This window comes from Baudoinia panamericana, assembly GCF_000338955.1.
Source record: "Baudoinia panamericana UAMH 10762 unplaced genomic scaffold BAUCOscaffold_4, whole genome shotgun sequence".
Classification (NCBI taxonomy): Eukaryota; Fungi; Ascomycota; class Dothideomycetes; order Mycosphaerellales; family Teratosphaeriaceae; genus Baudoinia; species Baudoinia panamericana.
In genome coordinates this window covers 1,085,991-1,110,597 of record NW_006911260.1, presented here as the reverse complement: position 1 = coordinate 1,110,597, position 24,607 = coordinate 1,085,991, and the positions used below count along the sequence as shown (strand labels likewise).

General features: G+C 55.6%; 12 protein-coding genes across 12 annotated transcripts; 7 read left to right on the top strand and 5 right to left on the bottom strand.

Annotated features, from left to right (window-relative positions):
- Positions 1–842: 842 nt before the first annotated feature.
- Positions 843–4,468, top strand: BAUCODRAFT_32282 (uncharacterized protein). Its single transcript, XM_007676253.1, has 5 exons — positions 843–1,395; positions 1,444–1,743; positions 1,828–2,061; positions 2,115–2,254; positions 2,308–4,468. The coding sequence occupies exons 1-5, from the start codon at positions 1,089–1,091 to the stop codon at positions 4,039–4,041; spliced, it is 2,715 nt and encodes a 904-aa protein (XP_007674443.1). The 5' UTR covers positions 843–1,088; the 3' UTR covers positions 4,042–4,468.
- BAUCODRAFT_32280 (uncharacterized protein) lies at positions 4,431–5,622 on the bottom strand. The gene is made up of 2 exons (XM_007676252.1): positions 5,250–5,622; positions 4,431–5,176 (listed from the first exon to the last, which is right to left on the bottom strand). The coding sequence occupies exons 1-2, from the start codon at positions 5,356–5,358 to the stop codon at positions 4,620–4,622; spliced, it is 666 nt and encodes a 221-aa protein (XP_007674442.1). The 5' UTR covers positions 5,359–5,622; the 3' UTR covers positions 4,431–4,619.
- Positions 5,623–5,756: 134 nt separating this feature from the next.
- BAUCODRAFT_32279 (uncharacterized protein) lies at positions 5,757–7,936 on the top strand. Its single transcript, XM_007676251.1, has one exon. It carries the CDS (start codon positions 6,182–6,184, stop codon positions 7,724–7,726), a length of 1,545 nt encoding a protein of 514 aa, XP_007674441.1. The 5' UTR covers positions 5,757–6,181; the 3' UTR covers positions 7,727–7,936.
- Positions 7,937–8,012: 76 nt separating this feature from the next.
- Positions 8,013–8,777, top strand: BAUCODRAFT_86743 (uncharacterized protein; the record flags this gene model as incomplete). The annotated part of the gene is made up of 2 exons (XM_007676518.1): positions 8,013–8,104; positions 8,169–8,777. Coding segments are annotated over exons 1-2 (612 nt in total), but the record flags the coding sequence as incomplete, so codon positions are not given.
- On the bottom strand, positions 8,742–11,750 carry BAUCODRAFT_32278 (uncharacterized protein). Its single transcript, XM_007676250.1, has one exon. The coding sequence runs from the start codon at positions 11,709–11,711 to the stop codon at positions 8,937–8,939; it is 2,775 nt and encodes a 924-aa protein (XP_007674440.1). The 5' UTR covers positions 11,712–11,750; the 3' UTR covers positions 8,742–8,936.
- Positions 11,751–11,837: 87 nt separating this feature from the next.
- BAUCODRAFT_418887 (uncharacterized protein) lies at positions 11,838–12,769 on the top strand. Its single transcript, XM_007676782.1, has one exon. It carries the CDS (start codon positions 11,927–11,929, stop codon positions 12,605–12,607), a length of 681 nt encoding a protein of 226 aa, XP_007674972.1. The 5' UTR covers positions 11,838–11,926; the 3' UTR covers positions 12,608–12,769.
- Positions 12,770–12,858: 89 nt separating this feature from the next.
- BAUCODRAFT_67000 (uncharacterized protein) lies at positions 12,859–15,084 on the top strand (the record flags this gene model as incomplete). Its single annotated transcript, XM_007676452.1, has 2 exons — positions 12,859–14,658; positions 14,950–15,084. 2 exons carry the CDS (start codon positions 12,859–12,861, stop codon positions 15,082–15,084), a joined length of 1,935 nt encoding a protein of 644 aa, XP_007674642.1.
- A 311-nt stretch (positions 15,085–15,395) lies between these two features.
- BAUCODRAFT_23066 (uncharacterized protein) lies at positions 15,396–16,193 on the bottom strand (the record flags this gene model as incomplete). The annotated part of the gene is made up of 3 exons (XM_007676122.1): positions 15,396–15,574; positions 15,626–15,793; positions 15,851–16,193. The coding sequence occupies 3 exons, from the start codon at positions 16,191–16,193 to the stop codon at positions 15,396–15,398; spliced, it is 690 nt and encodes a 229-aa protein (XP_007674312.1).
- Positions 16,194–16,991: 798 nt separating this feature from the next.
- BAUCODRAFT_418809 (uncharacterized protein) lies at positions 16,992–18,828 on the top strand. Its single transcript, XM_007676781.1, has 3 exons — positions 16,992–17,082; positions 17,395–18,270; positions 18,310–18,828. The coding sequence occupies exons 1-3, from the start codon at positions 17,074–17,076 to the stop codon at positions 18,820–18,822; spliced, it is 1,398 nt and encodes a 465-aa protein (XP_007674971.1). The 5' UTR covers positions 16,992–17,073; the 3' UTR covers positions 18,823–18,828.
- A 216-nt stretch (positions 18,829–19,044) lies between these two features.
- Positions 19,045–20,093, top strand: BAUCODRAFT_418846 (uncharacterized protein). Its single transcript, XM_007676780.1, has one exon. It carries the CDS (start codon positions 19,267–19,269, stop codon positions 19,858–19,860), a length of 594 nt encoding a protein of 197 aa, XP_007674970.1. The 5' UTR covers positions 19,045–19,266; the 3' UTR covers positions 19,861–20,093.
- A 691-nt stretch (positions 20,094–20,784) lies between these two features.
- BAUCODRAFT_67448 (uncharacterized protein) lies at positions 20,785–22,257 on the bottom strand (the record flags this gene model as incomplete). Its single annotated transcript, XM_007676483.1, has 1 exon — positions 20,785–22,257. One exon carries the CDS (start codon positions 22,255–22,257, stop codon positions 20,785–20,787), a length of 1,473 nt encoding a protein of 490 aa, XP_007674673.1.
- Positions 22,258–23,704: 1,447 nt separating this feature from the next.
- On the bottom strand, positions 23,705–24,313 carry BAUCODRAFT_32272 (uncharacterized protein). Its single transcript, XM_007676249.1, has 2 exons — positions 24,226–24,313; positions 23,705–24,163 (listed from the first exon to the last, which is right to left on the bottom strand). The coding sequence occupies exon 2, from the start codon at positions 24,161–24,163 to the stop codon at positions 23,942–23,944; it is 222 nt and encodes a 73-aa protein (XP_007674439.1). The 5' UTR covers positions 24,226–24,313; the 3' UTR covers positions 23,705–23,941.
- Between the last annotated feature and the right edge of the window lie 294 nt (positions 24,314–24,607).

Sequence of the window (24,607 nt, the reverse complement as noted above, 5' to 3'; positions counted from 1 at the left end):
CACTTGGCGAAACGCCACAGACGGAGCCACAGGCGGCAATACCAACCGTTTCCGGTATGAAACGTGGCGATTGCCGGCCGCGTCTCAAGATGCAATTTCGTTACACTACCCAACGCAAGGTGACAGCACCTGCTGCAAACGTGCCTGTCAAGTAATGAGCCTACGCGGCCTACATGATGGTCTGCGAGAAAGCTTGTCTACCTCACGCCGAAGAGCTGGGTGATTTGCCGCTGGGAAATTGTGCTGTGAGATCAGCGGCAACAGATCGCTAGGGTGACGTTTTACCCCAGCACGCCTATCATCATTGACCGTGGGCGCATGCGCTATGCTGTCATTGCGGGACGAGAGCTGTGGCGTGCCATTTTGCGCGGCCCAGTTGTCGTAGCGCCCTCTGGCTATCGGAAGAGGAAAGCAGCTTTCTGCGTGATGATGGCCAGGCGCCGCATGTAAGATGCCATGCCAAGCGGTGTTGAATAGCGCTCTGAGGAGGAGGTCTCCGAGGCCCAAGCGCCGTTGCTAGGACGTCATGTGTACGTGCGTGAGCGTGAAACCTTGCTGCGAACGAGCTTTCCCGCTTTCAACGCTGCCCCCAGCTTCAGCAGCTTTGCTTCGTCTACAGCCTCACAAAAACAACCCTCCCACACCCACCACACCCGCACCACCTTCTCATCACCGCGCTTCATTCCCAGCGCCTGCATAATACCTTAATACCACATAGCATCCCTCTACACTGTAATAGCGTGTGGTAGCTGTACTGCTGCGAACTCTTCCGATACAGCGCGCTTCCCTTCCATCACGTCACTCACACCGACACCATGGCTGCTCAAGCGACCACCACGGGCAAGTCGGTGAACGTGCCGACGAACCCTCGCATTAGAGATCAGGACATCAATGCCAAGCTCCAGCTCTACGGCATCTTCACCGGTGCGTTTCGTGCAGTTGCAGCCTCTACCGCGGAACATTTGCAGCTAACACAGATACTGTAGCCTTCGCCAATGGCAAGTTTCCATCCGTAAGTGGTAATAAACGCGAAAGTCGTGTGCACGAGATATCTGACCTTGGCGCAGAACAAGCAAATCGATGTGGCCATGAACAGCGCGCTCGAATGGGAGCAACTGCGAAACCCATCTAAGAGGCTCTCCACAGAGGGTCAAGGACTCGTCCGCGACCTACGTAACGTCATCGAACAAGCCAAGATACTGTTCTTGACCAAGAACCAAGGCAACCTCATCCAGGACTTCATCTGGCAAACGCAGCAAATCGGCTCCGGAAATGCCGCCATGCCCAATGCTCCGCTCGACAAGGATACGGCCAAGCAGCATGGCAACCAGGCGCTCGACGGTCTTCGCACGCTCGGCACGCTCCTTATCACTAATGGCCAGTTCAGGAAGCTGTGTAAGTCGCGCAGTGTGATCGACACGTTCAAATACTGACCACGAACAGTGAGCGATGCCACTACCCTTCTTCGCGACATGGCCGGCGACGCGGCCTCCAAGGTGGCTGACAAGGTCAACCCTAGCGAAGAGGCACTCCAGAACATGGACAAGCCAGCCGAAGATAACGTCTGGCACGACACGCCCGACCTCTCGCGTGACAACCTCAAGCAGCAGGTTCAGTCACGGGCTCCTATTGGCAAGAAGGATCTGCAAGATGTTGCCGGCGATGCCACCCAAGCGGCGCACCCGAGTGGCTCGCGCGACCCCCGTGACGCCGCCGAGACGGCAGCCCGTGATCAGCAGAAGGGTGAGTATTGAGCTACGTTCATTGCAGCAATATGCGTGCATATACGCATGTTGAACATCCGCTGACGCCCAAATTCACCCATAGGCACATCATCCGGCATGGATGCTGCACAGGGCGCCAAGCAGGGCGCTCAGAACCTCAAGAACAAGTTGTCCGAGAATGTTGACGACGAGGACAAGGACAAAGCCAAGCAGAAGACCACGGAGGTGCGGGAGAAGACCGCCAACTACTTGAAGGAGAAGATGCCGCAAGAGCGGCGTGAGCAGATCATCTACCGCCTGAAGAAGATGGTCGTTGAGATCCAAGGCCACGAAGATTGTGAGTATCCGGAAGTTGTAAGATCTCCTCTCGGACGCTGACGTTGGGTGCAGACAACTCTGCTATTGACACACTACTTCGATTGGCGGAGGAGTACACCGGCCACTCCAAGAACTTGGCCACTCAGACGAAGGATTCTGTCAAAGGTGCTCACGACCAGAGTACGCTTCAGAAGGCTGAGGCTGATCTTAAGGTAAATACACAGGCTTTCTTCACAATAGTCAGCCTATGCTGACAGACTTGAAGACGCTCCTCGAGCGCTTTGCGAACAGCACGTCATTTGACGACCTCATGGATGCGATCAACCAGATCTACACCGATGCGGACCGTGACCCGGAGCTCAAGAACTGGTTCACGGACATGGATCGCTACGTCCGCAAGTGCCTCAAGGAAACAGGCTACATCCTGCAAGACGAGTCGACCGAGCGCTGGAACCAGCTCTACGACCACGGTCACTTCCTCCTGCGTGAGCGTTACAGGAACCACACCGACCGTATCACGGATGAGCTCAAATTCCTTGCTAACCAGTTCGATGCGGATCCTCAGAACAAGGCGTTCGCTGACGCTATGAACAAGCTGTTCTTGGAGCTTGGCAATGATGAGAACGGGCAGCCGACGTTCAAGCCACATCTGATTAAGGATCTGACTGAGGTTATCCTGCCTGGGTTCTTCGAGACCGTCAACTACATTCCGGTTCCGCGTATCGAATACAGCGATCCCATGATCGATGCCATCGTTGAGAACCTTGTTCTCGAAGGTGATAACTTGGCGCCCAACCTCATGGAGTTCGGCAGCGACAACTACTGGCGCTGGGGCCGCAAGGGCATCCAGAACAAGAACAAGAACAAGGTCATGCTCTCTGTGTCGGGCATCCAGATGGATCTACGTGATGTTTCTTACTACGTCAAGAAGAAGCAAGGCTTCCCAGGCATCACCGACAAGGGTGTCATGGACATCTTCATGGGTGGTTCTGGCTTCAGCTTCAAGGTGGCCATGGAGACCGCCGACACCACCGACAGCCACCACTTCTTCAAGATCAACACCGTTGTCGTCGACATCAAGAACTTGAACATCAAGGTCAAGCAGTCAAACCACAAGCTGCTCTTCTCCCTCTTCAAGGGCACCCTGCTGAAGGTCATGCGCCCGGTCATCCAAAAGGTTGCCGAGAAGCAGATTCGTGAGAACATCCAGCAGCTCGATGCGATGCTCTACCGTGTCAAGAAGGAGGCCGACCGGGCTCAAGAAGAGGCCAAGCGCAACCCCGATCCGGAGAACATCCAGAATATGTACCAGCGCTACTGGACCGCCTTCCAGCAGCAGATCCAGAAAGGCAAGAAAAAGACCGAGGAGGCGTCCGCCGACAAGAAGGTCAACGTGGCCATCACCAAGCACGACTCGATGTTCAAGAATATCTCCCTGCCAGGTGGCATCTCAACCAAGGCTACCGAGTACAAGAACTTGGCTGAGAAGGGTGACAAGTGGGAGTCGCCAGTCTTCAGCATCGGCTCCGCCAAGGAGAGCTCCAACTTGCCAAAGATCTCGGAGCCGAAGCGTAGGCCGCACGACGTCACGCGGGGTGGCGTTCGCGGCCCCAACTCCGATCTTGACAGGCAGGGCACCAACGGCAACTTCAGCAGCCAAGTCAACCAATACGATGGCCAAGGCGGTCAAGGTGGCTACGGCAACCAATCCGGCTACGGCAATCAAGCTGGCTATGGTGGGCAGGAGTTCGGCAACCAGGCTGGCTATGGCGGTCAGGGCTACAGCACCCAGGGCAACTTCGCAAGCCAGGTAAACAACGCCTTTGAGGGCGACCGGTCGCAGGATCTAGGTCTCATGCAATCAGGGCTGAACGGCCCAGGCTCCGGCGTTGGATCCGGTGTCGGTTCGGGTGTCACTGGCAGCGGCGCCACTCACGGCACCGACAGCGAGCACACCCTCCTCGGCCGTGACAACCCAGTGCTTCGCGGCCAGGTCTAGAAGTCCTAGGCGTGGCCCAGCAAAAGAACAGCGGGGCTGAACCTCACCGAGACCGGGTCTTCGACGCTTCGTCCTCGGTGTGGCATCGCCTTGGTCGATTACATAACGAACTTTGCACCATCACCCCGGCGTTGAAGCATCTGGGAGATACCCACGAGCAGCCTTGCTTCATCTTTTGCTTGCTTGCTTGCGAAGATTGGCAAGTTGCGAACACGGCTTTATGGAAAGAACATGGGTTTGCGGACTGTTATGTGCTTCTTGCATGATACCACTATTGCGTTTTACGGGCGGCATTCGGAAGGGTCGAAAAGTTGTGAGGGCGATAGGAAGCCTTCGGTAATGCAGAAGGGAGAATGATGGAGGTGGAGGAGGCAGCAGAAAGGAAATAGTAGCGGTAGCTTTCATTGCGTATGCGTGTTTCCTCACATCGCTGTGCCACTTTCCATCCCCTTGTCCACGGCTAGCTTTCGTCGCCACCGCATTCACGGATCGTAGTAGACTGCAAACTGATCACATTTCCGATCACCGGAACAGCATGCTGTCTAGACATGCAGCTTCGACAAGCTGTGCTCATTCACTCACTTCTTCCAGCAGCTATCTGCGTCGGGATGTAGCTTCGGCTCCTGAATATACGCCCGCTTCTGCGCTTTCTTCGAGCTGTCAACACCGAACCGCCGATCCCGATCACCCACCTCTTTGTCGAAGTCAAACTGACTCTTGGAGGTAAAGCTCATCATCAACTGCGGCTCGCCCAGCGGCAATTCATCCCCCCGATCCGTCTGCCACAAATGATACACCTTCCCGTACAACACCACCACCTCCTCCATCTCCTTGTTCTCCGCGGCCTCCCACACGGCATCCGGCACGCCGGTCGGCGCGGGCATGACGAGCATCCCGCTTTTCACCTCGAAGACGTGGGTATGCCAGAGCTTGCGCTCGGCCGGGTCGAGTTTCTCGTAGAGGTGTGGTTTGATCATGTATTCCACCCCGATGAGGCGCGCGTTGGCCTTGTCGCTGTCGTAGAGGATGCATTGGCGCACGTCGTCGTTGAGGTGCGCGCAGTAGTGGTTCGCTTCGACGTGGCGGCCGGGTTGGGAGGCGTAGGTGTGGAAGGCGTTGAGGTGGGCGCATAGGCCTAGAGATGTGCGGCTCGGTCAGGATCGCGAAGTCATGGCCACCCCTCGCTAGCACGGGGGGTTTTCACTCACGTTTGGGCGGTTCGAAGTTTTGGACCATGGCGGCGCCCGTTTCCAGCGTGCGGTTCATGAGCGATTCCTCGCCGCCTTTGGTGGCGTTGGTGGTGGGAAGGGAATCCATCGCTGACTGTATTCGAGGTCGTGCAATACCTTGGGATGTACTCAACGCTGGGGGATTAGAGAGATAGGAGAAGAGAGGCTACGAGTGATGAGGGTGGCATATGACAGTGAAGGAGATCATACTCGAGCAGCATCTGGCGAAGAGCAGGTCAAGTTGACGTCACCTACCACTATATCACCCACCGGTCGACGAAGAGATAGATCGCGACAGGGCGACAGGGCGCTCTGCTTCGTGCCGCACAACATCCTTCGAGTGCAGGAATCCATTGCAACAGCACAATACAATTCGAAGCCAGCAGGAGACCATGAAGGTAGGTTCACACGCACGTGATGTTTTGCCTAAGGCACGAATGGATTTGGCTCGCTCCCCATCAATTTCTGCGCCTTTCGTCTCGACAAGTTCGATTGCCCGAAGCTGTACGAGCACAATGCTGAGCGAAGTTCCTCCATCAAGCCCAGTAGCCGCTGCTGGACGAGCACGTACGTAGCGTCCTCATTCTCCTCATCTTGCCAGCCACAGCTGGTATGAGCAGACAGACGCTCTCGCCTTCGTAGATGAACAAGTTCCACGGACGAGGGCAAGCGCGAGTACTTTCCGCTTCCGGCGGCCGCGAAGTTTGTTCCCGCTGAACTTCAGCATCATGAAGACCCTGTGTATGCACCTTTTTAACTACTCGTGCAATTACCACCACAACACTTAGCAGCAGGTAGGTATTCCCGTTGGCATCGAACTTCCAGCATACCCCTTTCCAGGCATATACGTTACCCATCCTTCCCAGGATTGAAGATTCAGCCCGATCGCTATGAACCATCGCTAGCCCAATATGAACTTCTTTGGCAACCGTGCCGCTTCCGGCAACGGCAATGCGAAACAACCAGCCATCAGGAAGGTCACGACGCAGGTAGCCGTCAAGCCTGGCCGGGCTGTGGGTGCCTCGAGTACTGCTCCAGCCTCTCCTGCGCCGGCCTCTCTACCCGCTCGCTCCCGCAATACCGAACGCTTCAAGCTTTCAGGCAGCAGGAAGCAGAAGCAGACCAGCACCCTACGGCACAAAGCGTTGGACTCGTCGTCGAGAGGCGTGAAGCGGAAGAGCGCTACACCTGATGTGCAGTTTAGCGACGAAGAGCAGGATGACAGTAGCGACATCGGAACCAGTGATTCTGATGCCTCGCGGAAACGGCCGAAGAGCAGCGTGAGCTCGGTAGAGACCTTGAGTGCTTCGCGAAGATGCATCGTCCCCAAAGCTGCATTCCGGAACGGCGCGCCTCTAAGCTTCATCCACGGCGCCCACCTCACCTCGGGCGAATACCGGCGCAAGTATGTGAACCCTTGGGAACAACCCGATTTCTCCACTGTCGAGCTACAATACCCTAGTAAGAGGCAACGGGAAAGCTTCGAGCTGAAGTGGCCATTGAACGAGAACGATGACTACAGGCCCATGGAAGACATTCGTGACACGATCGAGACCATCGTCAAGTTCTACTACCCTGAAGATCTGGTGAGGAAGTACACCGAGATCGAGCACTCCTACGCCCGTCGCTTTGCACGGGCGTTCCAGTTACAAAGCATCCAAGACTGGATCAAGATTGTCCAAGACTTCAACCACGAGCTCCGTCGGCTGATCAACGATGGTTCAATCGAACGTGAGCTCCAGGCTAAGCGAGGGTTACATCTGGAGTGGATCCAACGCATCCTCGATCAAGTCTTCGTCCGGACCGTCTCACCCACGGCCGAAAGCCTCAATAAGTACAAATCCGGCAGCGACAACGTGTATGGCGAGCTCCTTCCACCGTTCGTTTCGGAGATCTTCCGCAAAGTAGGTCTGACGCACGACCACGTGTTCGTCGACCTGGGCTCCGGTGTAGGCAACGTCGTCCTGCAAGCCGCGCTTGAGATCGGTTGCGAAAGCTGGGGCATCGAGATGATGCACAACCCATGCGAGCTTGCGGATGCGCAAGCCGCGGAGTTCGCCTCGCGAACACAGCTATGGGGCTTGGATGTTGGCGAGGTCAACTTTCTCCGGGGCGACATGACGAAGCACTCGGCCGTACCGGGACTGCTGCAGCGCGCGGACGTCGTGCTGGTGAACAATCAAGCCTTCACCCCGGAGCTGAACGACAAACTCAAGAACATGTTCCTGGACCTGAAGGAAGGCGCGCGGATTGTCAGCTTGAAGCCCTTCGTCCCGATCGGCCACAAGATGGCAGTCAGGAATGTCGAGGACGTGGCGAACCAGTTTGTGCAGAAGCAGGATGAGTACTTCTCCAACTCCGTCAGCTGGTCGCATTATGGGAACAATCATTGGTATATCGCCACCAAGGACACCAGACCTCTGCGAGCTTTTAGGAAGAAGGCGGGGCTGGGTTAAATGAGTGTTACTTGCCGTTGGTGCCTCGCTCAAGCTGGCTTGGGTTCGTGCTTGCTGGTCGGTATCGTTCGCTTGCATACAATGGCTCGGGTGGCATTAGTTGCATGATACCCCCTCTGTACGTTTTAAAACCCTAGCAGGGAAATTCTTGCCGAGTGGCATTATGTGTTCACTACATACTGTTCCTGGAGCAGTATCTACATCTGTGCGTGTATGTCCGTCTTTGCTTCCTCCGTGTTCATGCTTGAGCGTGAACTTATGTCGTTAGAAGCATGGCTTGGCATGCTGAAACCCTACATTCACTCCAGATTCCAAGATGCCCGGATAATGTAGGCGCGTGCGGACTTCAACTTCCTCACTCTGACTGCAAAGATCATGGTAAGCAATCGCCTCATCATTACTGTCACTCTGCCAGAGACCCGTGAGCTAAGACGCGTCGCAGGCTCCAAAGCGCAAACAACCAGCCACCACCACCACCACCTCCTCCAAATCCGCCGCCGCAACCACAACCACAGCACCCAAACCCCGCCGCTCCAAGCTCGCAAAAGACAACGACCTAACCGCGGAAGAAGAGACCGAAATCCACGAAGCCTTCGCCCTCTTCTGCACCTCCGCCGACGCCAAAAAGTCCCGCATCGCGACAAGCGAAGTGCCGCGCTGCCTCATCGCCTTGAACGCCCCGGCCGCCAATGCAGCGGAGAAACGCGAGATCGTGGATACCCTCGATCCTGAGAACACGGGATGGGTGGGGTACGAACACTTCGTCGCCGTGGCGGCGTTGAAGATGCATCAGGTGCGGGATAGCAAGAGGAGGGAAGGTGGTGGTGGTGGTGGTGGGGGGGTGGACGAGGAGGTGCGCAAGGCGTATGCGTTGTTCACGAAGGGGGAGGAGAGGGAGATTGATATGAGGGATTTGAGGCGGGTGGCGGGGGAGTTGAGGGAGGAGGTGCCGGAGGCGGTGTTGAGGGATATGCTGAGGGAGGCTACGGGGGGTGGGTTGGGTGGGGTGAGTATGGAGGATTTCGAGGGAGTGATGCGGAGGGCGGGGGTGTTTGGGTGAGGTGGTGCGATATAGGTGGGATGTGTGTGTGTGGGATGGAGTTTGCGGTGTGCTTTTGTGATACCCATGGGCGGCGGCAAAGGTTCAAATTGTTGTGCTTATTTAATCGCTTCGTCCAATCTCTGCCATGGGTGGAGGTGGTCGGCAATGCTATATCCTGATCCTCTCGAACACATACCGGCCCACTTTCGCTCTTCGCTCTGCAGTAAGCGCGCGGCTGCTCTTCTTGCCTTCCGCCGTCCACGCAGCTCCACTCCCGGCGTCCATCGTGCTACCGAGTGGCAACGTCTGCAGCGTATCAAAGGGCGCATCGGCCGATGCTAGCAGACGTTTTGGCAGCTTACTCGTTGCCTGCGCTTTGTCCAGAGCGTACTCGTACCGGTACAGCTCCTCCAACAAGCTCCCCAGCGACTCGAAGTCGTACAGGCCCTCCAGACAAGCGCTGATCTCTGCTTTTAGTTCCTGGAGCATGCCAGTCGTGGCAAAGGAATCCGCACTCTCGCCGACAAGCCAGCCGCTGATACCAATGGCATCAACGGCACACTTCATCAGGACGCTGATTCGACCCATGGCGCTGTCACTTGGAACGTCACCCTCTTCGTTGCCAGTTCTAGCGGCAACGACGCCGACCACTTCAGGAGCGTCGACCGGCTCCCCCTCTCCGTCCGCGCCAAGGTACTGGTTCTGCCACCCGCCTGTCAGCATCTCGACACGCAAAACACGCACGAAGAAGATGAGGTCTTCATGGCGCATCATAGCTCGCATGGCTTCGGTGATGGCTTTCTGTGGAAAAGCGCCCAAGCGGTCAACAATTATACGGAACGTCTCGCTTCTTAGTTGCAAGCCGTTGGAGAGCGTTGAAACTGCAAGCTGCAGTTCGCGTTCGGCCAGTCCGGACTGTACTTCGAGCTGAGACTCCAGCTCGCCGTTGACCAGCGCACGGTGGCTGTTGGCTGGAGCGGAAGCCGTGGGAAGTCCCGTTGCATCTTCCTCGTCCGGTGAAGTCTCGAAGGATTCGATCAGCAGCGCCATTGCTTTGACAAGTTCCGGAAGCTCCCAGTACACTGGCAGTGCGAGTACGTCGTGGACCAGCTGGAATGTGTCGTCAAAGTCTTTGAGGGCAGCCATAATGTCCCCGGGTTGGCAAGTCCGATCGCTCCTTGACGTCTCTAAGTCCTGAGCTAAGCTTGACTCGAGCTGAGCGGATGTCAACAAGCCAGCAAGTGCAAGCCAGCGATATATCTGTGGCGACGAAGCCGTCGTCGAAAGCCGTACTGACTCTGTGCGGGCGCCCGTGTTGTCGACCTGGGAACGGAAAAGTGTGCGGAGAAGGTAGTTCGCTCTCGTTCGATCGATCTCTGCAGTACTCACATTTCTTGGGTACGGATCCAGTAGAATGCCATTCGCAGCAGTTTTGGAGTCCGGGACAGCATCGAGATGGGCGATCGGACCATGGTCGCAAGTGCCTTTCAGTACCTCACCCTCTAACTTCAGGACTTTGGCGACGAGACTCTCCAGCATATCATTATCGTTGCCCTCGCAAGCTACACCGACCTTAGACTGCCAGTCTTCAAATTGGTCTGCGCGTTGCACCCTTTTCGCTGCGCTTCCTGCCGCCCGTACGGCGGTTGTGCCGACTCCTCGCTCAAGCACGTCAATGAGAGTGGCTTTAGCGCGCTTTGTGCCGCGCAGGACTTCACGGAGCTGGATGCCGATGAGCTCCACTCCACGCAGTCCTACGACAAGGCCAATGTCTTGGTAACATGCAACCGCCTGAAACGCAATCTGAACAGAGTCTTCATCGGTCCGCTTGCGCTTCTCGCCAGCAGACGCCCCGTGTCCGGACGAAGCCAGCGAGACTGAGGCTACAGCCGAGCCATACGTTGTTTCGTATGTGATCGCCTGGTGTTTATAAACAGCCAATACTGTCGCACCTCCGAGGCGTGCCACGCTAAGGACTGGATCGGTCCCATCACCCTTCTTCAGGATCGCTCTCGGTATAATGCTCGTAAGATCGAACAATGTAAACTTGCCGCAGGATAGTTGATACAGCTTTCCCGAAGCAGCATGCAGATCGAAGAGTGCAGTGTCGTTACCCAAATGCCCCGTTTCAGTACTAGTCAGGTCATAGCTGGTTAACAATTGCAAGCTGTCTGGACGGGCTTGCAATCGGTCCCTCGACTGAATGCGAAGCCTGAATAGCTGCAAGACTCGGCGGTCATTGAGGCGGACAATCCGACAGAGGAGCGGCTGGGCTTTCGCATTGCCCGTGACAGCGTTGTCAAGAGCGGCCAGGACGTCACCTCGCCCTGTAAGCAAGCCTTTACGAGCCGTGTCCGAGTCGGTGACAGCCACATACACCACACGAAGATTGTCCTGCTCGGTGTGCTCCCATACAGTCGCGGATAGGTCTTCGGTCATACACGCTACTCGGCCGTCTTCGTAAGTGACCAGAACAAGTAGTGCGTCCGCATTATCCGTCGAAGCAGCAACGACATTGATACCCGCGATTTCTGCATCGGCAAGTCGATACTCATGCTTGATTGGTCCGATGTGTGCGACTTCATCGTCTCTCTCCGTTTGGTTTTCGTCCACTAGGCACACGAACCTTCGCTTTCGATCGTTCGGTCCGTCTCGCAGCGCGAGGTATGTCCGTCGTTGTGCTACCGCATTCCGACCAGCTTTGACGTAGATTGAGCATGGCGGAGAGCAGAGATAGGCTTGTGGCGGGAGAGCGTAGGAGGTGACCAAGCTCTGATTCTGCACGTTGTACACATTCACGCCTTCACCATCAATGCCTACTGCGATTTCATGTCTCTTCCTCTTCCTGCCCGCTCGGATACCATACACTTGAGCAGCTTGTACTTTTCCGTTGAGCGCATCAAGTGGCTTCGGCAACGAAGCAACCGTATGCGGCGTCTCCATGCCGCCTATCAAGCCTCCGTCTCAACGCTGTGTCCTGCGGATGCTCGAGAGTGTCTCTACTCGCGAGTCAAAATTTCGAGGTCGGCATATGCACTTCGGTAGCGAGCTGCGCCGAGCCGCCACTTGCGAACCCACTCGGCACCACTAGCGCTCCATCACCGTCCACTCGTTAGATACCCTCACATTATCACCACGCAACATGCTGTCTCATCGCAATGCGAATCGCAGTCTACGACATCCAGGAGAAAGACATCCCTGGAGCGATTACTTGCATCCAGCAAGCTTTCAAAGATGACCCTTACAACCATTGGGTCTTTGACCGAGCAACTTTCTCCTACAAGCGGAACGCTGTGTCGCTAGGCATTCGCTGCCAATGGGGTAGACATTACGCTCTATTTCACGTAGCGAAAGATATCGATGACCCTTCCGGCAATATTCTTGGCGTCGCCTGTTGGCTTCCACCGAAGGACCCTCAAGCGCCGCGGACTTGGAATGACTTTGCAGGAGACTGGTGGCTCTGGTTCGAACAAGTCAGGATGAACTTTTGGTACGGCCGTGGCGGGCTGAACGTCAAGCGCTACTACATCTGGAAGGCGAGTCAAGCCACGGCGCAGAGTGAGCTGTGGAAGGACCCCAATGGCTACTACTTCTGCAACATTGTAACAGTCCTCCCTGAAGCGCAGGGTAGAGGTATTGGCAGGCTACTCTTCAAGCATGTCACCGATGTGGCAGACCAGGAAGGTAGGAAGTGCTACCTTGAATCGAGTCGAGCAGAACCAAACATGGCCATCTACGGCAAGATGGGGTTTAAGCTCGCCAAGGAGATGGTTTGCGACGATGATGGGCAAGCGATAACGCTTTACTGCATGATGCGCGAGCCGGAAGTCGAGATGTAGAACGACTTGACTGCTGAACTTGAGACCTGCTAAACACTCTCTTTCATTACAATGTCACTTGAAAGCTCAGGTATCGTCCCTTCCCTGCTCTTGCGTGCCTTAGGCGCGGCGCCAGTGACGTAGCAGTAAACACGAAGCATTCACTCACGGCTGCCTTCAACCTGTATATTAGCAAAATATCAGACTTTGGCGTAGGCGGTACTGTGCACCTTCGACACATTGTCGCTGCCGTGAGGCCTTGATGAAACACCATGACTTCCACCACCACATTCCTCGATCTTCCTGTGGACGTTTTGTTACTGATTTTCCCGTACCTGGATGCAACGAGCTTCCTGCGTCTGACTTCAACCTGCAGAGCCCTCCATAACCCGGACTTCCTTCATGATGCAACTTACTGGTCTAGACTGGTCCGAACGACCTTCCGGGTGCCAAATCAGCCAGTCGTGCAAAATGATGGCATACGCTGGCAGAAGCTTTTCAGGCGCTTACTCACGCAAAGCCGCATATACACCTGGGGCAATAACGAGAAGGCTTGTCTGGGTCACACATACGAGTCGCATACTGCCGCAACCGGTATCGCTCTTCCCGGGCTGAGAAGAGTGAACGTGCGGAGAAGAATGCATATCAGCTGGCCTGCTGCAATGCAGGGCACAGATGGTCTGGGCGTGATTTCAGACGTACAATGCGGCGGTTGGTCAACCACACTGCTCACGTCTGCTGGAGCACTGTATACGGTGGGTGTCATGGATGGGATCGAGTTCAACCCAGGGCGACCCCCATACCTTCAGACTCCCATGGTGCAGCCAACACCATTGAGATACCCACCGGGCCATGTACAAGCACACGAACGAATTGATCCGAGCACGGCGATCAAGCAGTTCTCGGCGGGCAGAGCACACATTCTGGGTTTGTCAGATAGCGGACGGATTTGGAGTTGGCAAAACATCGAGCACTCCGCGCTTCATGTAAGGTTCGTCCATCACGAAACCCAGGAAGGTCGGTCGTTAGGATACGGCACTGTCCTGAAGGTGGTTGCGGGCTGGAACAAGAGTGCCGCTCTAATCGAAGGTGTTGGCATAGTGTTGTGGGATCCGTTAAAACGCGAAGATGGCGATGCTGAGGCCGAAGATGCTGCGCTTGTGTTGGAAAGCGCGGTTGTGCCAAAGACCTCTTACCTTCAATCTCGCGGCAAGCGTGTGGCAGAGCGGACGGATGAGGACCTGGCCTTGGCAGAGACGGTGGGCGAGGTGTCGAGCTTCGTAGTTTTGGAGCATGTCGCATTGTTCAGCACAACGCTGGGCAAGGTCTTCGCATCCGAAATCTTCTGGGACGACAACCAGCAACGGGCGAGCGACCCTATCGAAGTCGACATTTCGCAGACCGGAGAAAGCGAGCCGTTCGCGACAGATGTGCAAGGCTCCTTTCGCTCGTTCGCCGTCTTCTTGCGCTCCGGTGCCGTTCTCACAAGCAATCAAGACCGACTGATGAATCTCCTGCAATCACGCAGTTCCAACGAATCCCTATGGAGGCAAATACCTGCTTTACAACACAAAGACGTCATCAGCGTTGCATTTGGCGACTATCACTTTCACGCGCTACATTCATCGGGTTACATCACAAGCTACGGCACGGAGCCGGGAGCCTGCGGTGCACTCGGACTCGGTGGCCACGGTGATCCTGAAGGCCGCCTTCGGGGCATCAGATATCAAGGCATTGGTGGTGATGGCCGCCTTGTACCTCACGCATATATAGAGGGTCGCCGGGTATGGTTCGAGGAGGAGAAGCAAGACTGGATCACGTTCATTACTGCTGGCGGTGTCGACCCTGCCGAAGCTGCCGAGCGGTTGCGCATGGCTCTCGGAAGCCCAGACATACGCTGTCAGGGTGAGGTGAGCGAGTGGATCGAGCAGCAAGGCCGAGACTGGGAGTCGAAGTTCAATCTGCAAAGTGCCGATGATGACGGTCTGGGAGCTTACTTCGCGCTTAGCGTCTCGGCAGCTGGTTGGCATTCTGGTGCGTTGATGCTTGTGAACGAAGACCTGGCGGCGAAAGTGCAAGCCGCGTGCGAAGTGCGCGATCTGCTTGCGCCTGGCGCGGAGGAAGCGGAGGACAACAAGGGAGACATCTCACCGGAAACAGCGAGTCAGTCATTGCTGTCAGGTACAGTCTCCACGGTGCTAGATTATGGCCGCTGGTTCCTCGGCCTGCCACCCTATAACGCTCCGGCACCACAAACGCGCAATGAGCGGAACGCGACCGCGGCTCATCCTGCGGTTCGCGAGCAGCCACGCACTGCAGAGCAGATACATTTCCCCAGGAGCTTCGGCGACTCACCTCGGGAGGGGTACAAGTACGTTTGGGCATACGATCACTTTCCACGATTACGGCTCAGCAATGGGGCGGAGATGCCGGGTAACGTGCCCTTTGACGAGTGGAGGTATGAGCGACCGGCGTTCGATCTCGAAGCTGGTCCTTGAGTTGCAGGTAGAACATCACTTGTAGAGAAAGCTTGTCAAATCTCATAGCTTAGCATTGCAAGCAGCATGGTAGCTGTCTCGCCGTCGCCGCAAAGTATTTCAATGAACAATACCACACTCGTCATTGAGGTCGTATGTAAAACTAGTAGCAAGCTTGTCTCTCGTAATGCAGGTCGTGTTTCCATCATACGCTCCTTTTGGAGACTTTATGCATCATAATACCGAACGCCAGCATTCTTCGAATCGCTCGGTGCATTCATTGGGCAGGCCTACCAGTGCCTATGCCACTTTCCCGAAGTTTGACGAGCCGGCTAGTACTCGCCTTCGCGCTTGTGGTGATGGTGATGGTGACCCGATCCGGAGCCGCCGTACTGGCTACCTCCATACGAGCTTTGATCGTACCCGCCGTACTGTTGCTGCTGCTCGTGCTGTCTGTGATCCTTCCAGGCATCCTCCGCCTTGCTGCCCATGAATGCACCGGCAAGAGCACCTAGTTATCGTTAGCCATGATCACTGAATGATCATGAGCGAGTTGACTCACCGATAATGCCATGACCGCCCATCTTGTGACCACCGAAGCCACCAGCTAGAGCGCCTGCGACTGCACCGCCGAAGCCACGCTCGCCCTCTTGCGGGTTGTTTGGGTCGGCTGGGTCGCGATCGTAGCCGTAGGGGTTACTTGGGTCGCCTGACGGTGGCGGGCCTTGGCCTACGTCGTGGGTCAGCATGTGCTTTTGTGTGCTTTACTATGATATTTCAAGTGTACCCCAGGCGCCACCTTGGTTGTAGTCCTGCTGCTGGTGGCCCTGACCGTATTGGCCTTGCCCTTGGCCTTGGCCTTGCTCAGGGTAGGGCTGCTGATGACCGTGCTGAAAGCCGCCCTGCTGCGGTGGGCCGAAGGAGCTTTGCTGCTGGTAGTCCTGAGCATAGCTAGGAGCAGGTGGAGCACCATAGCCTTGCTGTTGTTGAGGATAGCCTCCGTATCCTTGCTCACTGCCGTACCCTTGGCCTTGGCCCTGGCCTTGAGGCGGGTAGCCTTGCTGTTGGTTGTAGCCACCCTGCTGGTACCCGCCTTGCTGGCCGTAGCCTTCGTTACCGTAGCCGGACATGCTGATGAAGATTGGTTTGAAGAAGGAAGTGGAATGGAAGGGAGCTGTTGTTAGGAGAAAGGGTTTGGATGAGATGGGACTAAATGATGAGAAGCCCAGTAGGAGAATATATAGGAAGTGAGGTGTCTCGGCTTACCCCACCAAAGCGGTAATGTGCTTCACTGTCGAGCTGAGTGAACGTCAACGTGGGCAGTGTAAGGACCCTGTGAAGTGTGGCTCAGCCTCACTCGATCGCGGCCGAGGGGCAACGACTGGAGGGGCACATGCAAGCGTTGCGCAGGCGGCGATGTCATGCAGGCGCGCCCGCAGCGATGGTGTGCGCCGGAGCTTGAGCACACTACGGACGAATTCTATGCATCATTAGTGAGCCATGTACCTTGTGTAGAATGGAATACATGAAGGCTGCACGTCTGGCGGCGTTGGTGAAGCTCGGTCTCCAGCAGGCTGTAAAAGGGATACTTGACAGCACGACGTGGATTGCTCTCTCATTTACCAGACGATACCGGGCCCGTCAAGCCTGGAGGAACGCTATGTGGCGTACCCTGTGGAAGCAACGCGAATGGTGCAGCAGATTCATGTTGGGTGCGATGAAGCCAAGATTGAATGCCTGCGAAGATCTGAGACTGCAATGTGTAAAGTGGTCTGGAGGCACAGCAGCGGCTGTCACTGAGCCGCGTGGCGCTGCTTCCCAGCGTCACACATGCAACTCCGGGTGAATGAGCAGACATGAATCGATGGAATTGAGCGACTTCCGACATTTGGAGCATTCTCGGTAGCGATAGGATCTGTCCATGCATGCCGGCATCACGTGCTTCACGAGCTCTAATAGCCTAGCAAGACACGTTTGCCCCCCACGCGTACCTCACGCGTCCTTTCGAAGATGGCTCCTGTAAGTGCAGAGTGTATCGTTCGAAAAATCACCATGTCCCCAGATCGGAACTTTGTGCAGTGACATGATGAGCTACTGTTGTGCTGCAAGGCGCGGCGGGATATGCAGGCTTCCGCAGGCTTGGTGTTCCATGGGAAAGTGCGCTCCAATCGCAAACAACTGGAATGAGAGGCGCTCCTTCCGAATCAGAGGAGTTCTTACAAGTGAATCATCAGCTCATCTTGCCTTTCCCGAGCCGCGGTTACAACAGTCAACAGCAGCAACACTACCACAACTCTCGTGAAAGCTTGACTGACAATGCAAATTGAACAGTACCGCCCGTCGAACCGCAGCAACCGCTCCGGCCGTTCACAGGCCGACAATGATGTTTTTGAAGGCTTGCCGGTCAAGCAATGGGGCGAACAATTCGCGCGAATCTCTCTCGCGCCTCCCGCATCAGAGACTGCCAAGAATGGCAGTGACCGCTGGGGCGAGCCGCCTATGCCGCGCGACTATCAGCTCCTCCTGCCATGGACGCAACAGCTTCTCCGATTAGCACGAAGTGGCAAGGTGGGAACCAAGCGCAAGGCCGACCCAGATTCCATGGACGAGGACCGGCCAGATGAGGAAGCAGCCGAGGAGTCCAAAGCAAACCTCGAAGACCGCGGCTACACTGCACGAAAGTGGAAGCCCATACCTGAAGCATTACTGGAGCCAGAGCACAAGCATTTCGAGTATCTTGCTAAACGTCGCAAAGGCCTACCAAGCCTATACGGGCAAGGATCAGAGCTTGCTAATGGTGGGCCCATCATCATGCGGAAAACCAAGGTGAAGAAAGCGGGCGCAGATGGCGAGACAGTCATCTACGAAGCTCTTGTACCCGAAGGGCAAGCTCTGGAAGGCGAAGTCACCGAGCCAACTGAGTTAGCCGACGTCAAGCCGGTCACTGCCGCACCCGGCACGGTCATCGAAGGGGTAGGCATTGCTAACGAAGACGGTGTGTTTGTTGCCGAACATCTGAAGCCCGCTGCTGTGGCTCCACGACGGAACAGACCTCCTCCTAAGAAGAAGGGTGGTCCGGGCCGTGGTAAGAAACGAGTCACATTCACCAACCCTGATGGGTCAACTTATACCAAGATCGTCCCGAATGCGACAAAGATTGTGCCTCAACCTGGCCAGACTGTCAAGCATGTCTCGAAGGGTGAGGAGGCTGCGGCTGATATATCTGTTGAGCAAGCGGCGGCAAAGGCTGCGGAACAGAAAGCGGGTGGCGGCGAAGAAGAGGGAGAGGAAGAGGGCGGCGATGATGATGATGATGAAGGCGACGAGGAGGACGAAGATGATGATCGTGAGGATGGCGAGCTGTCTGATGACGATGCGCCGGCAACAGGTGTCGCTACCCCCGCGCAGTCGGAAAGAGCGCCCGTGGTACCCACTTCGGATCCAGGAGCATCAGCGGCACAACCTCCGCCCGCCACTGAGCCGGAAGAGGGCGCAGCATCGACCAGCATGCGTGAGCTCTCCAGCTCGCCTGAAATGCCGCTTGCGAAAACGTCACACAGCAGACAAGGCTCTGTACAGTTGCCCGCTGCACCTGCGCCGGATGAGCTCCTCGCCACTGAAGAGCAAGCTGCGGACGGCGACGGCATGGAGACGAACCCCGGCGATGGCACCGCGCTCGAAACATTCGATGATGGCGAGGAGGATCTGCTTGGCAATCTCGAGAAGCACCTCAACCCCGAACGCGATGAAGGAGCGTAGAGAGCTCAACGTCACCATGAACCTATAGAGTCGAAAAGCTCGCGCAAACATGTTCGTAGCGTCCGCGAAGTTAATGGCCGCCGCCGCCTGTACAGTGGCTGCGAGCCCTTGAGATCGAGATGGACACCAGTTATAGTCGTGCATGAGCGGCATGCTATTCTATGGCTCGTTGCCATCGCAGGCTCCGCTTGGACAAGCAGGCGCTGTGATGAAGACTGGGCCGTCCACACGCACGATCTCCGCCACTCACAAACCAGTCCATGGCCGAAGCGAGTCTTCTGCGACTGGTATTATGGTCAATGCGGCTCCGGTGCGAAGTCTCCCTAATCTGCGCAACACGATGTAGTCGAGGCTACTGAGAGTAGTGGTGCGCTCGATCAACCAGGAAATTATGCAGGGCTTCAAAGCGTATCGAAAGAAGTAAGGAAAAAGGTGACGATTGTGATGGAAAGTGACACGGAGTCGAGTGACGTGATTACTGTACGAAGAAGACGGAAGAGGTCGGTCCGTGAAGCACAACATAATCGAAGCACTGCCCAACGTTATGGGCAAGGAGTGCCAAGCAAGGTCGGAGTGCGTAGGGTCGTCCGCAATGGCTGTGGAACGCAGCCGCCACCAATGCAGAATGGCTGTCGCAGGAAGGTCCGCCAACAGTCAGCGGTGAACGCCGCAGCAGTCCGTGGCGGCGGCGGCGGCGGAGCAGCGCATAAAACAAGCAGGACCTCGTCCACGAAGCGAAGGCGGACCGTGTACGATCAGTATCAACAGCTTATAGACGGCGCCAAAGCCGAGGTCACGGCAACGAATGGAGATCGCTCAGCTCGCCAGCTGGCAGCCTGGGGCGGCAGCATTGGCGGCGAAGGCGCGCATACAGCAGACCAATCCAAATTCGCAAAGCGTTGCAAACCCGAGTATGATAAGTCTAAACAGCTCATAGGGCTTGCAACAGCTGAGGCTAGACAGGGCCCGAGGGACTGGCGAACCTACTCGGCATGCTCGTTGGACAACTGTCATGACAAAGCCGTTTATTCCCAGTAGCGCCAGCTCCGACGAACAAAAGACTTTGGAAGACGACCATAAAGATGAGTGAAGCGTTTTAAGGTCGCTTCGGTGCACGAAGCGCACAATTCGTTGTGTTCATGCATTGCTTGTGCAGTGTTTGCATTCTACGATAGGCTCGTCGGCGGTCGTAGCGAAATATCTGAATAGTGTCATCATCACGGTAAGGTGATTTGACCGGACCACAGGAGGTCTGAAGCGGCTAGTTGGTCCACATCGCGAAACATTTGTATCCAGGACGTTTCAAACTGCACTTTTACATCGATGCTCATCGGAGACGATTATTAAGAAGAACGTATGCTACATATGGTGTTGCCGCGAGACCCAGCATTGCCCCTTTCGAAGGCTGCGATAATAATCGGCAGATCGTCGAGCTATGTCAGAATTTCGCCAAGCTCCAGCAGTAGATGTCATGCATTGCATGAGGCTATTGAAGCACTATTGAATGTACCACGAATCCTCTTCCGAGGTTACTCTCCGAAGTCGCTTGGCGGCACCATGTCTCGGCAAGCCGGAAGCGAGTCACTGGGGTGACAGACATGTTTGTATGGTTGTCTCACGATACTACGTGGTTGTTGGACGTGATCCAGCTATTTCCGCCACTATGCTATCTTACCGTTGCGGGGGCAGATTCGTGCTATGCCGATTGCCCGCTGAAGCTTCGTATCGCACCACCAAACAGGGCGACTGTGTCTGGAACACAACGTGGACTTTGTGTCGTACCGCAGCACGCGCGGAAGCCGTGCAACTATCAGGAATGATGGGAAGCTGAGTTTGAGGCAAGGTGCTGGCAAACGTAGAGACATTATCCATTAACACCGCGCTTATCCAATAATACAGTAACATGCCGTCCAAGTGCATGCTTGACATGGGTGCAGAAACGCCAGGATAAACACGCTGCGGCTAACCAACAGCGAACTTGCTCTTCTTCCGTAGGTTCTCACCAAACCACCACAGAATGCATGGTGCGGGTAGCCCAATTACAATACCCAAGAATGCAAGTGTCGTATTTCCGTAGCCGTAGCCTAGAGCGCTGTACATGGCTGGTGCAAACAAAGGGAAGGCGAAACCGCCGAGAGACCGTAGTACGGTCGTTGCTGCAATCGCTGACGCTGCAAATCGAGTGTATGAATCGACGATGTATGTCTGGCAGTTCTGGAAGACCAGCTGGTTGCCAGCGGCGAAGATGGCCGTGCCAATGTTCGGTACAAGCCAGAAGGTATGAGCTTGCGCAGACCACCCGTAGATGAGGAGACCGATGGGAACCATGACCGCGCCCGGGAACATGAGAGGGACACGGAACTCGCTGCGGCCGACATCTCCATTCTTCGCTTTGAGCGACTTGTAGATCCTGTCAGCCGTTTTTGCGGCAATCTGGGTGCCGGCATAGAAACCCAAGCCGAGTGAGATATAATTCAAACCACCAATGCCTGGTGACTGGCCGTATCCCGGAGGATGTTCGGTCGAAGAGTTCGTCCAGAGTGTTGGGAAGCTGGCCAGCACAAGATACAATACACCGTAGACATAGCCAATGTACAAAGCCAGAATCTGTACAATGGGTTGAGTGAAGAGCAGAACGAAAGGTCGTGCGAGTGCAGTCTTCAAGTGGCTGGAGAACTTGCGCTGAGGGTTCTCGAACTCAGTGCGAAGCTCCTTGTTGCCGGTGATTTTGATGAGCTGCTTCTTCTTGCGCTTCAAGATCTCCGCTGCGTATGTCTCTTTCAGGTAGAAAATGCCAAGGATTTGAACCAGCACCGCTGCGATCGAAGTCGAGTAGAAGACCCATCGCCAGCTGCTGTATTCCGCAATGAAACCACCAGCGATCGGACCAATGGCAGGGCCCAGCAGCGGCATCAGGGAGTATAGAGCCATGGCCTTGCCGCGCTCTTGCGGCAGCCAGACATCACCAAGAACACCGCCACCGATACCCATAGGCGCGCTGCCACCGAGACCAGAAAGGAATCGGAAAGCGATGATCATGCCGATGTTGTTGGAAAAGCCACAGAGTAGGTTGAAGACGCAGTAAAACAGGTTGCTGAGTTGCAGAATGATTCGTCGGCCGAAGAGCTCTGATAACGGGCCCAGGAAAAGAGGGCCGACGGCGAAAGCCAGAATGAATGCAGACATCGCCAACTCTGCGGAGAATGCCGCCGAGTCCGGTAATTGAAAGTCCGTTAAGATCTGTTTGAGACCCGGTGCGATCATAGAGCTGGACACGGGTGAGATGAACGTGAAGAGAGAGACTGTGATCGTGGCGGCCCATTTCGTCTTCCGAGGCCAGTTCTTCGGATTGTCTGGGTCGTCTGGCCCGTCCCAGGTGACAAGGTTGATGTCCTTCTCGCCTTTCTTGGACTTCGTTGAAGCTCCCCGCTTCATTGACACTCCTCGCTTAAGCGTGCCGTTTCGCACGATGTTGATTTGGCCAAAGGTTTGACCGTCAGTATGTTCGGGCAGTGGCCACTCGCCCTCGCCGCCATTCTCTAACCACTCTTCCTCCTCTCGTGCCCACTCCTCTTCTTCTTCTTGGTAGTCGTGCACAGCTCCGGCATAGTAGTCCAGGTCAGATACAATCAAGTGCAAGTCGACGATGCTTTCTCTGGGAATGCTCTTCACTGATCGTACAGAGTTCCCTCTGTTGAACGATTGGCCTTCATTGAACCACTGTGGCGGTTTCTTGGTCGTTCCTGTTCGTATGGGTTGGTAAGACTCGTCGATCCATGGGAACTCGGCGACGGATTCCGACTTCAAGCGGGCTTGCTCGACCTCCTCGATTGGCCGGTTTGATAACGCGTAACTGTCGTCCGTAAGGCCAGAGAACGATGTATTCCAGGACTTCACCGTGCCTACGGTGCTTCGAGGGGTGTAGGCCATGTTAGACAAATGAAACGCAAGACGCTCGCAATGCTGACGGGAATCAACACACTCGCGCCAGGAGAAGAAGAGCAGGGCAGAATCGTGTATATGACAGCTCCGGCGCCATCGCTGCCACACTCGGGGCTAAAACCCATCAGCCCGCGTACAAGCCTTGCACACGCGATCTCTGGCGTGCCGCAAAATAGGGGAGCTATGGCATGGCCAAAACGGTTCCAACTCTCCGTCAAAGCAGGACCGCTGACGCCGCTTGGCAGCAGCAAGGACCATCTGCGCACGCTTTAGGTCGTACTGCTGCTATTTACGTCGCTAGCGTACCGTAAGCGCGGACTACCATTCGTCGTAGGGTGTGGAGATGCATCATCGTACCGATGCTTGACAGGGTTAGGGGGCCCGACAACGCTCCCTTGGCGGCTCCACAGCAAACTCCAAGCCCACCGCACAAGCCTTGCTTCCAGGATTGCATGCTTTCCCAGCGCTGAGAGGAGGCGCAGAGCTTGCTGACAAGAGGCAGCATTTCGTCTTCTCGTAACCTGCTGTCAGCTCGTAATGCAGCGACGACACCGCATACACGATCATGTTGTAGCTCTGCAGGGGGACGGTGAGCATTGCCGGAATGCTCGTTTTGATCGCCTTGTCCCCGGTTAAGGGCGCGAGGTCAGGAGGCACTGATCCGCAGTTTCATCTCAATCTTCCCTTTTACGGGAACCTGGCGCTGCCTGGGCCGCCCTTGGTCGTTCTACCTACAAGCCTCAACCCCTCCCCAAAATTCACCTGCCTTCGGTAGGTTCTGTCATTTCGCTCGTTGGATCGGAAAGCGCCGTTAGTCATCGCATAGATCTCACGTTTTGGTTAACGCAGCGGGCAGTAATCGTAGCGGCGTGGCGGGGATTGAACGTCTGGATGCGTGCAATGCTTTCGCTCTTGGTAGTCAATCGCTGATCAACTTACAGAGCAGTGCGTTATTTCACAATCCTGCGGTGAGCCTACCGCAACCCTTAGGTAGAGCGGATGCCACAGCTATTCGAAACGCAGAACGCAACCCGTACGACAATGCCTGGCTATTCTGACGCATTGGACGCTGTCGGTAAGACCTGCAGCATTACCGTTGACCGGCCTTACGTACGAAACACCATGCGTCCAGCCCGCTAATTAGCTTGATCGTATGTGGTGCTTTGAAGTACAGTTCCTACTCGCTGTTCCAAAAGTGCTTTTGGAGACACTCCTCAGGGAAATGAACATACATTAACATCTCAAAGCATGCACTTACAACGTCCCAGCGTTCCAACTCGCCAGTGGCGTGGGCTGGACTCTCTAGCATCAATAACGCCGACCGTTTGTTCCGCAGTCGGCATTGTTCACTAGCAAATGTCTCATGGTCTTCAGACAGTCCGTTGGGCTCGTCCCGCATCTATAGCGTCGTTAAGCATCGCGTCCCTTGCCGTTGCGTTGTGATATTCCTTATGCACCTACCAAAAGCCCACTGGTTCATTCGGGCTGCGGTCTTGGATGCTGCTGGGAAGCAAAAAGTCGTGTAAGAGAATTAGGGCAATGTAGATAACCAAAAAAAACTGCGGTGCAGATTGATGGGTCAATCCGTGGATCGAACACGGGACCTTGCCAGCGGAGCATCTCCCGTGCCAGGGAAGCGCCCGGGATCATCGAGCGCTAGCGAGATGTCCTGGGCGCTTCCCTCCACCATGGCGCGGGAGATGCGGAGCTGGCAGGGTATGAACACTAAGCAAAACTCTACAGAGCAACCGTACATACGTGAAAGACCATGCCATGTCCTGTACTGTGAACCTTTAGTTACAATATGGCCTTGCCGTCCAACAATGCCATCCTGTAGGTAACA

Coding starts and splice junctions, on each gene's coding strand:
- BAUCODRAFT_32282 (XM_007676253.1), top strand. CDS start 1,089: ATGAACAGCGCGCTCGAATGGGAGCAACTGCGAAACCCATCTAAGAGG. Junction 2,062..2,114: donor GATCCAAGGCCACGAAGATT/GTGAGTATCCGG, acceptor CGTTGGGTGCAG/ACAACTCTGCTATTGACACA. Junction 2,255..2,307: donor AGGCTGAGGCTGATCTTAAG/GTAAATACACAG, acceptor ACAGACTTGAAG/ACGCTCCTCGAGCGCTTTGC.
- BAUCODRAFT_32278 (XM_007676250.1), bottom strand. CDS start 11,711: ATGGAGACGCCGCATACGGTTGCTTCGTTGCCGAAGCCACTTGATGCG.
- BAUCODRAFT_418809 (XM_007676781.1), top strand. Junction 18,271..18,309: donor ATGTCTCGAAGGGTGAGGAG/GCTGCGGCTGAT, acceptor GCGGCGGCAAAG/GCTGCGGAACAGAAAGCGGG.
- BAUCODRAFT_418846 (XM_007676780.1), top strand. CDS start 19,267: ATGGAAAGTGACACGGAGTCGAGTGACGTGATTACTGTACGAAGAAGA.
- BAUCODRAFT_418887 (XM_007676782.1), top strand. CDS start 11,927: ATGCGAATCGCAGTCTACGACATCCAGGAGAAAGACATCCCTGGAGCG.
- BAUCODRAFT_32280 (XM_007676252.1), bottom strand. CDS start 5,358: ATGGATTCCCTTCCCACCACCAACGCCACCAAAGGCGGCGAGGAATCG. Junction 5,177..5,249: donor AAACTTCGAACCGCCCAAAC/GTGAGTGAAAAC, acceptor GCACATCTCTAG/GCCTATGCGCCCACCTCAAC.
- BAUCODRAFT_32272 (XM_007676249.1), bottom strand. CDS start 24,163: ATGCGGGACGAGCCCAACGGACTGTCTGAAGACCATGAGACATTTGCT.
- BAUCODRAFT_32279 (XM_007676251.1), top strand. CDS start 6,182: ATGAACTTCTTTGGCAACCGTGCCGCTTCCGGCAACGGCAATGCGAAA.